General features: G+C 57.2%; 1 protein-coding gene across 1 annotated transcript; it reads right to left on the bottom strand.

Moving 5' to 3' along the window:
• Positions 1–583: 583 nt before the first annotated feature.
• Positions 584–1,762, bottom strand: FOXE3 (forkhead box E3). The gene has a single exon (XM_035538019.2). The coding sequence runs from the start codon at positions 1,760–1,762 to the stop codon at positions 584–586; it is 1,179 nt and encodes a 392-aa protein (XP_035393912.2).
• Between the last annotated feature and the right edge of the window lie 8,331 nt (positions 1,763–10,093).

The following is a 10,093-nucleotide window of genomic DNA, read 5'->3' as shown; positions in this document are numbered from 1 at the left end:
AGAAGTAGTCAGGGTGAGTTTTTTCTTTTTTTTCTTTTCTTTTTTTTTTTTCCTACGGGGGAAGGAAAGGGTAAGCATCTTAAATATTCATTTAAAATCCAGTGAGTTCCTTTAGTAGTGGGATTTTTTTTTTTTTTTTTGGTAGCTCATTCCAGTTATGGAGGAGGCACCCAGGGAAGAGAGAAAAAGCCTCGTTTGGGGACATTTTCTGCTCCCTGGGTTCCTGCCTGTCCCACCACGCACCGAGCTCCTGGGCGAGCTCTGCCTCACCCCGGGGTGCTGCGGGGTGCCCTGCTCCACCCAGGCGCAGCCGGGTGAGAAACAGACACCCCCGGGCACGGAGAGCATCACTGCCAGGAGGGAACGCGGCAGCAAAATACATCCCCTTCTCTCCAGTTAAAAATCAGCTGGGAAAGAGAGGATTTTGCCCCCCTGCACCGTGCACGTGGCTTTGTGTCCATACGCAGCCGAAGACCAGGACCCCCCCCACCCCACCCAGCCGATCCCACCACGGGGCAGCGTCCGCGTGTCCGGCCGTGCCCACGGCCACCTCGGGGCACCCGTCCGTGCCCCCCCAGCCCCATCACATGTACCGCTCGAGGCCGGCGGGGAAATTGGGCTGCCTGACGTAGGCGTTGCTGGAGCCGAACTGGCCGAGGGGCGACGAGGCGGGGAGCCCCAGGAGCTGCTCGCCGTGCTCGGCGCAGGCTGTGGGGCGCACGGCGGGCAGGGCCAGCCTGTTGGGAGCCCCGTAGAGCTGCGGGCTGCCGGGCGAATAGCCGCCCTGCCCCACGGGCAGGTGGGGAGGCGAGGCGGCGTAGGGGTAAGGCAAGGCGTTGGGGCCGGGCCGGCCCAGCAAGCCGGGGCTGACGGGCTGAGGCTGGAAGCAGGGAGGCTCGGAGGCGCCGGCGGAGCAGCTGGGGGCAAGCTCAGCCCCGGATAAACCCAACGAGGGGTGGCCCAGCTCGGCGGGCGGCGAGGGCTGCAGGGCCTGCTGCCCGCTGATGAGGCTGTCGATGCTGAACATCCTGGGGTGCTGAGCCTGCGGGGCCGCTCCGGCCCCGTAAGGATGGAAAACGGCGCCGGAGAGCTGGGGGCCGTAGCCGGGCGAGCAGAGGGCGTTGGGGTAGGGCGCAGCGGGCGCCACGGGGCGGGCGGCGGGCGGCGGGGTGAAGGCGCTGGAGTTGTGCATGTAGCCGGGGTAGGTGGTGATGTCGGTGCGCTTGAAGCGCTTCCTCCGCCGCAGGAAGCTGCCGTTGTCGAACATGTCCTCGGCCGCCGGGTCCAGCGTCCAGTAGTTGCCCTTGCCGGGGTGGCCGGGCTCGCGGGGGATCTTGACGAAGCAGTCGTTGAGGGTGAGGTTGTGGCGGATGCTGTTCTGCCACTTCTTGGGGTTCTCCCGGTAGAAGGGGAAGCGCTCGGTGATGAACTTGTAGATGCCCCCCAGGGTGAGCTTCCTCTCGGCGGCGTTGGCGATGGCCATGGCGATGAGGGCGATGTAGGAGTAGGGGGGCTTGCCCCGCTGCACCGGCCGCTTTCTCCGGCGACCCCCGGCTGCTGGCGGCGGCTCCTCGGGGGGCAGCGGCGGAGGAAGGGGAGCTGGGGGGCTGCCCCCGCCGCCCCTCGGCTCCGGCTTCACCGGGGGCGCCTGGCAGGAGGGGGGTGACCCCCGGGGGGGCCCGGGGGAGCCGGGGCTGGCGGCGGGGCCGGGGGCCGGCAGCGTGCACATGCCTCGCAGGCAGGGGAAGCCGGCCGCGGTCATATACGGCCGGAGGGACGGGGGTAAGGGGGGGGGCACGGGAGAAAGAGCCCCCCCCGAGGGATGGGGGAGAGGGAGGGGAAGGGGAAGGGGAAAGGGGGCAGGCGCCGCGGCAGCTCCCGGCGATGGGGAGCCGGGCCCCGAGCCGCTTTGCAATATATAGGGCGGCCGCCCCCCTGCCCACCCCCGGGGGCGTGCGGAGCCCGGGCCGGCCCAGCCGGGCCCTCCGCTGGGGGGGGGGGAACCCGGGACCCGTCTCCCACGGGCAAATCCCCCCGACCCCTCGCCGGGGGTGTCTTGGGCAGCGAGGCCCCCGGGGGAAACCCGCTCCCGAGAGGGCTGCGCGATCCGCCCGGGCGCTCGCTCGGTTTCCAGCTCCGTTTTCCGAGCAGGGGGGAAATTAAAGCGAGCCCCGCCGGCCAAACCCAGGGCGAGTTTTATCCCGCGGCCGGCCGCCGGCAGGAGAGCAGGTAAGCCTGCCCCCCGGCCCCCCCGCTGCCCGCATTTCGTTGCGTTTTTTCCCTGGGAAAAGCGCTCCGAGGCGGCCAGGACGCAGCGACGGAGAGAGCCGGGGCTGCTCTGCCCCAACCCCCCCGGTTTGCTACTGTGCAGCCTCCCGGGTAAGGAAACCAAGCTTCTGTTTTGTGTTTGATTTTATTTCCCCGTGGGAGAGCGGAAAGGGACGCGCAGAGCTCGGGGCTGCCCGCAGGTACGAGGGATGCGGGGCAGGGATGGCATTTTGGGGGCGGACAGGGGAAAAAGGGGTCTCTCCCTCAGCGAGGCTGAAGGTAGCACTCAGGAAGCCCTGCTGGGCCTCAGATGGTGGCAGATCCCTCCTATCCTGCGAGCAGTAAAAATCACAGCCTTCAACTTCGTGACCCGGTTAAAAGTATTTCCGAGCAGACAGCAGGACAAAGCCTTTTGCCACAGAGGCAGGCAGATGTGGCTCGGATCGCACCATCATCTTCCTCTCCTGTTTGAACTAAAAAGCCACCAAGCTGTTTAAAATAAGATTCCCCATCCCATCTTCTTTAAGCATCTCCTAGAGGTTTTATTTTACGGTCCAAGCAAGAATTCATTGCCCGGTTTATTTCCCACCCTCACTCGTTCCCTCACTTGTGCCTGCATCTGGTTTTGTTCTTAGTTTCTCTGCAGACGTTCCTGCTTCAGCTCCTGCCCTCCTCAGGGCTCAGGCAGGGCGGCGTGGGGTCTGGCAGAGCTGTGCTGCTCCAGTCCTGGTCAGCTACTGGGCGTGCTGGGGTAAACTGCCTCAGCTTCCCTTCTGCCAAATGAGGGCAAGAACAGGGGCAGCGGGAGTATTCAGCATACAGAACTGCGCCTTTCTCCAGAGTTTGGTTTTTCTTAGACAGGAGGCAGCTCTTCAGCGAGGGAAGCAAACCAAGAGCACGGCAGGGACCCTTCATCCCCTTGGGAGGAGGAGGGGAAATGACCAAGACTCCTACTGCTCCGGGAGCGTGCATTTAGCTTGAGCGCGTATCTGAGCGTTGGGCACTTCGTGACCCACAGCCTGAGGATCTGACTTGCCCAGTCGCTGGAGAAGGTGAGAACGCCGTGAAGGTGAAGGGAGTCACTGAAGACCATGCCGTGAAGAACAAAGAAACTTACCCCCGGGGGCTGGGGGGGGGGATGGAAACCTTCAGCTTCGCAGGCGTGATTTTTTTTTTTAATGCAGACACAAAGATTTTTTTTTAAGTACAGTGATTTAGCAAGAAGCAGTTCGGGAGGGAAAAAGGTTAAGGGGTGTAAAGGAGGAACAGCTTTTCTCATTTAGTCCCACAAGCAATCATATTACCTTTTTTTTTTTTTTTTTTTTAAGTGGTCTAACCATCAGAAGAAGAATGGGAAAATGAAAACCCGACACCGGCTGGGTCTGGAGCTACCTGCGACCACACAAAGGAAAAGAGGTCTCGTCTAGGCAGCAGGACACGAAGGCTCACCAGGTGAAGGGGTCCTGGTCCGAGGCCCTGCTCCCGTGTAACGCTGCGCACCGCGGGAGGAGCCCTGGCCCCGTCTCGGGCTCGGGGCTGGCCGAGGCTCCAGGTGGTGAGCAGCTACTTGAAAGGTGTTGGGAGCGTTCAGACAGCTCCCAGCTTCGCAGGGGTAGGAGCCGGGGGGCGGAGTGGTTTTGACAGACGGACAGAGCAGCAGGACAGAGGTGGGCAGGAACCAGGCTGAGCCCTACCGCTGAACGAGGAAAGCCGAACCAGTCAGACACTAATTCCCACATATGTTTTCTCACTCCAGGTGCTCTTTCTGCCCCAGGTATTTTACAAAAAGCTGGAGGGTTACAATAAAAATGGCTTCCACAAGCGAGACCTGTCTCTCTCTTTAAAACAAGGCAATGCAGAAGGAGTAAATCACATTTGCTAAGTATGTGCAAGCTTTGCCAGCATCTGCTGCCTTCCACATCGGTTCAGCCTGAGCACACAGAACAGCTTAAACTGCTCTTTTACCTCCAGAAATTGCTTTAGAGGACGGGTGAACTTGCTTCTCTCGGCTACCTTTGTGCACTGCCACGTGGCTGCTAGCAGGAGCTTGAAACCACTTGTCTGTGCGAGCAACAGCAAGGAGAGGCAGCAGCACTCCGTGGTGTGAAATTTCTGGGTAGCCCAAATCCCCCCAGGGTATAATGGGGGTAAGCCAGGAGGGGCTGATGACTTTGTGCCCGGCACTGCTCTGTCACTTGGCACTGTAACGGGACCCTGGGGAAGGGGTGAGCCTGCCCCGAAATACCCCAACCAAATGCACGTGGATATCCTGCGCTGGAAGCCACACGTGTACCAGCTGTGCACTCCTCCCAGACACAAGGAGGAGACGAGTACAGCAAACGAGCACTTCTCATGAACTCACTCAGTCACCAGCATAGTTGTAGGTAACGGTGCAGCAACACCCAGGCACAGTCATTTCCTCACTAACAGTACGGGTATGGTACAGGTAAAGCATTTACCAAACTGGGGAAAAGCTTCTAAAGAACGGAACTTGCAAACCCTTCTTCACCCTCGTGGTGAAGTTTTTTCCACTCCAACTATTTAAGATCTTCTACTCAGAATTAAATTTCAAATAAAAACTGAAGCTTTCTTTCAATCCTAGTGAAATAAAGGGGGTGAAAGGAAAAAAAAAACAACTGCTTCCTTCTTGTTGTCTGTTTACAAAACAATAACATTCTTAAGAGAAGTATCTGTTTAAACTTGAGGGAAGATATAAAAGATTCTAAAAGACTTGAGGCATTGAAAGCCATGATCAGGAACAAAGCTCGGTTTGGAGTTTTAGAGATTTGGCTTCTACAACCTTCGGTGCTTTTATTGGTTGTTCATTCAAGAGAAACAAAGATTTGTGACAATCAATATTTAATTTTCCTGGAAAAAGGGAAATGCCCCAGCTCCGTATCTTGTGGCCAAAATCCAAGCCAAAGAAGAGGGCAGGCAGGAGGGTCAGGCTGGGCTGGGCCTTGTCCTGGTGGCGCCGCTGCCCTTCCCGGTGCCCTCAGTCAAAAAGAGGTGGTGGAACAAACCGCGACACAAAGTCCTGAGGACAACCCCTGCAAGAGCGGATCTTCACAAGGAACCTTGGTCTCAAACTTTCCAACCGTGTCCTTAAGAGCCACCTCTTCCCAGCAGAACCCGGGTTTCTCCGGAGGACGTGAGGTAGGCGATTAAAGCCCAGCGCCCTGCAGGGCTGTCCTGCGAGGCCCACACAGAACTGTAGCGTTTTCACCTCGTAAACAAGCACCAGGTCCATGGGAGAACCTGGCCCACCAGGTCTGCCGAAAGCCTCTGCGAACCCACCTGAGGAAGGTGGGAACAAGAGCGGAGCAGGCAGAACACAGCCCAGCCACAGGCACCGAACGGGGAGCAGGTTTCTTGCACTGCCCCACTATTTCCCCCTCCCTGGCCCCACACCCGGGAGCCCTGCTGCTGCCCCAGCGCTCACTGGCTGCCATGCAATAGGCGAATTTGCCGTACAGACCACCTGCATCTCACCCCAAACCCACCAAGGCTTGCATTTTTCAGTCAAATCAAGGGACTGACGCCCAAACGCTGCACATCAGGGCTCCCAGGCAAGCATTTCACTACAGAAGTTTCCTTTTCCCTCATCCTTCCATTACCCCCCTGTAACTGCTGGACTGATTAGCTGCAAGCCCAGGCAGACAGGTAAAATCCCACCTTGCTAGCTCACTGCCGATTCTTTTTCCTCTGTTTAATGCTCCTGCCAGGAGTGATTCCATTCACTCCAAACACAATCGCCTTTTCCCTCCCCTTAGGCCAGAAGCACACCTCTGCCGTGGAAAATTTCCCTGTCTTATACCTCCGATCCGATCTGCCTGCAGCCAGCCTGGCAGGTTGGCTTTTTTTTTTTCACATTGCTTAAAATGCTTTTGAAACAAAAGCCCTTTAATCCCTCCTGGCTGGGCCAGGCACCTCTGTCAGTCCCCTCCTGGTAGTGGAGGAGGAGGGATCTCAGCTGGAGGTGCAGGGTGCCCAGGAGCTGGTGGCTGGAAGCTGGGTAGGACACTGGGGCCGGAGCTGGGAGCATTTCCCAGCAAGGGTGCAGAGCTGAGGCCTCACGTCGATGATGATCTGGGGGGAAGAAGAGCAGAGATCCTCCCAACCAGCCCCATATGCTTGCCTGGAGAAGGGTCTCAAAGGCCCACAGGGCTGATGGGGAGCCAAGGGCTGGTAGCCAAGCACGATACCTCTGCTGGGCATCCTAAAGCCGAGCAAGAGAAGAGGCAAGTCCAGGAGCAAGGCACCTGTCTTCATATTCCCAGGCACTGAGGAGGTGGCCTGGCCACTTCCCAGCCCTTCTGCCCAAAATGGGGACATCTCACCATGTGTCTGTGCTGGTGCAGAAAATGGCTGGCTGGCGGGCGGGCCCAGGTTGTAGAGACCTCCGATGCCTTTGACAGCACTCCACAGATGTCCAGTGACCAATATTTCATGCAGTGACTTCAACGTGCATACGGTGAAGGAAGAGGGTCTCCAGCCACAACAGGCCCATGTTCATCACATAATTTCCTCATGATAAGGGAAGAGAGACGATTCAGACTCAGATCAGACTGGACAGGCACAAATCACAGCGTTGTCACACACTGCTCCTAGCCAAAGCTAGCCCTGCCCTGTGCTACCTGGGGCTGCCAGAAGCGAGCCAGAAATCTTTTTATTTTGGGGGCCCACAAAGATTCAATCAACCCCTTCCCACCTACCACTTCCAAAGCACCTGTGGGCACTGGGGTCCTCCAGCTGAGATGGGAATCTCTGTATCACGGCGGTGTTGGATGCAGGTGGGCGGCTGGTGCCCGCACCCAGATCTGGGCTGCTTCTGTCAGCGCCGAGTGCCTGGGGAGAGCTGCTGCGGTTCGCCCATCACCTCTAGCTCTGGGGTAGCTGCTCTGGAGGCCCACGCCACGCCACTTCTGCTCCTGCCCCAGCCCTGTCCCACTGGGTGACAGGGCTGTGGTGCATACAGCTGCATCCCGGCTCACCAAGTTGCGGGCTTTGCCGAATTGCTTCTGCTTGGGTGAGAAACGGGCGACGTCAGGCAGCCTCAGCCTCTTTGCTGGAGCTCCAAGCTCCCACCTCATTCTGGTGGCTTTCTGCCTTCATGCATGCTGCTCCACAACCCGCTTTTCCTGCTCCCGATCCTCATCCCATGCACTCTGACTCAGGTCACTGGCTTGCCCAGCTGGCGTCAGGAAATCCCCTTGGCCCACGCAGGGTTGGCACCCAGGCCAGCTCCGAGGCCTCCTTCCCAGGGCCGCCAATCGTGTTTTCGTCACAGGTTTCTCCAAGGGGGAAGGACTTGTTCACATTTCATTGTTCTTCCCTTACGCTGCGGTGGAGGAGGCCTGATTGCAGAGGACAGCGCGAGCACTGCGACCCTCCGCGCGCAGCCCACAGGGCAAAGGCAGGCCTCGCACTGCTGACGGTGCTGAAAGCAGACGGATGGCAAAAGCTCCCCGGTCCTTTTTAAGCCGGCCTCAAGAATTTGGCTGCCTGAGCAACCAGCCCAAGGAGTTTTGGGTCCGGGATTGCCAGGAACACAGCCCAGTGCTGCCCAGACCCCTTGGAGGGGGTCTGCACCCTCCGGCGGCAGCAAGGGCAGGCAGTGGGCACGGCAGACACCGGAGCCATTGCCAAGTGCTCTCACGGGCCACCAGCTGAGAGCTGGCATCAGGCTAATTGCATCAAAATTCATTAGGTTACTTACTGCCTGCGTTCCCAAGTGGCTGGAGAGGGACACCAGCAAGCGACGACACGTGCCATGGCAGCGGGCGCCACCTCCCCACGGCCGGTGCCAGGACTTCAGGGAGGCTCTGCCTCCTTCCCCGCTGTTTTTCCCCTCCGTACTCTCCAGTTACCAACTTGGCAGCCCCACACACAGCAACCGCACCAACAGGACCCAGATAGGACACAAAAAGCCACCATTAACCTCGTATATACATACCCGGGGAGCTCCCCCTCAAACCATTTGGGGAACAGGACGGGAAAGATTCTCAAGATTTAGGAGACCAGTGGAGAACATTTTTTCAGGTGGAACACCTTTGCTCAGCTACACAGAAGAAACGCACCACAAGCAGGACGGGTTGACGGCTGCTGACCATCGCTCAACAGCACCACTTGGAGAAGAAGGATCGGAAACGCAAGAGGAAAGCTTGGATTTATGCCCGGGGCTCCAGCACCGTGCCTGCTCCCTCCGACCTGCTGCAGCATCAACTCCATCATCTCCCCATATTGAAAATGGAGATAACGTCCACCACCTGCCTCGCAGGAGCATTAACTCATTAACGCCTACAGACAAAGGGGTGAGCTCAGAGCACGGAGAGCATCACTGCCCGATGCCAGCACCACTGAACGACACCCACATTTTGGGCAGCCTGGATGAGGACTTTGGGTAGCAGCAGCAGAGCATGGCGAGGCATTGCTGCCAGCCCACACCAAGAGAAAAGCAGCAGCCACATCACCATCGGCCTGGGTTTCACGTGTCACTGATCAACTCAGGTTTTAATTACGCCCCAATATCCCCCTGTCTCCTGAAACACAAAGCTGTCAGCCAGGCAGCCCCTGCCAGCCCAAGCTTCATAAAGAGCAGCCAGTGACCACGGCAGCCCAACCTTCGAGCCAGATGCTAACAGCTTTGGACAAGTGTGGGATTTTTACTCCCCTATCTGCGGGGAAATCTGATGTTTAGTGCCCTGACTGCGAGCAGGTCACCCTTAAACCCCTGAACATCCCAGGCAAAAATAAAAAAAAAGGAAAAAGAAAAAAAAAGAAAAAAAAAAGCAGCGCCGGAGGGGAATTGTACTGGCTCTAATCCCTTCTGCCATTCTGCATATTCATGGAACATTGTCATAACACATCAGCGGGACAAAAGGTCTGTCGGCACCTCCTCCTCATGCCTTTGATAAAGCACGAGACAAACGCTGAGTAAACACTTGGAATCCATTCACTGCCCCATTCTCATCAGGATGAGAAAGTCCTCCTCTTTCTTGCAGGCCCAGAGCTGCTCAGCCTAATAAAGTACGGCCCACGGGCTGTGAAAAGAGAGGCCTATGGATGATGAAAACATGGATTATCTCATTTCACCCTCCTTGTATCAGACCCTGCTCACATTCTCAGTGCACTTGGTCTGACACGCAATTACACGCGGAAAAAAAAAATTAAAAAAAAAAGCCGGGGGGAGAGGGTATTTGGAGAACAGGGGAACTGTCCGTAAAATTTCACAGATGACCTTTCCCTAGTGGGAAAGTGATTTGTTCCTGCCCCGTGACCCAGCCCAGCCATTGCCAGGACTTTTCACATCGACATCAGCATTTTCCTAAACAACGCAGCTCCGGACAAGAGAAGAGAGAACACCTAAAACGGAGGTTTGCAGGTCACTTCAAGGCCCTGAGAGCCCAGAAAGCCCATGGGATGCTGTCAAACACTATGGCTAGGGCACGAGATGTCCCCTGCTTGAAGCCAACCAGCTCCACACCTACACGAGCACGGAGCCACCGCTGCTCTCACCCCACAGGCAGGCTGAGGGACCAAAGCCACCTCTGCAGATGACCGATAACCCCCAGAAATCAGCAAGGAGAGGCTCCTTACCTTTAGATGACTTGGCCAAGGTTACTCAGGACGTCAGTTGCCAAAATCTCCACTGTACGTTTCCAATGCCGACGGCAGCTGCCTCCATTGCCCAAATTTCTGGAGGCTTGAGCTAAAAACTCCTGCAATAAAACAACAACAAAAAAGCTTTAATAACCTCAAACAAGGCAAGGAACTGGCTGTTTTGAAAGTAATCATCTGGAAGAAATATTTTCCATTTCAATGC

This window comes from Cygnus atratus, chromosome 8 (genome assembly GCF_013377495.2).
Source record: "Cygnus atratus isolate AKBS03 ecotype Queensland, Australia chromosome 8, CAtr_DNAZoo_HiC_assembly, whole genome shotgun sequence".
NCBI lineage: Eukaryota > Metazoa > Chordata > Aves > Anseriformes > Anatidae > Cygnus > Cygnus atratus.
This window is presented reverse-complemented; position numbering and strand designations above follow the sequence as displayed.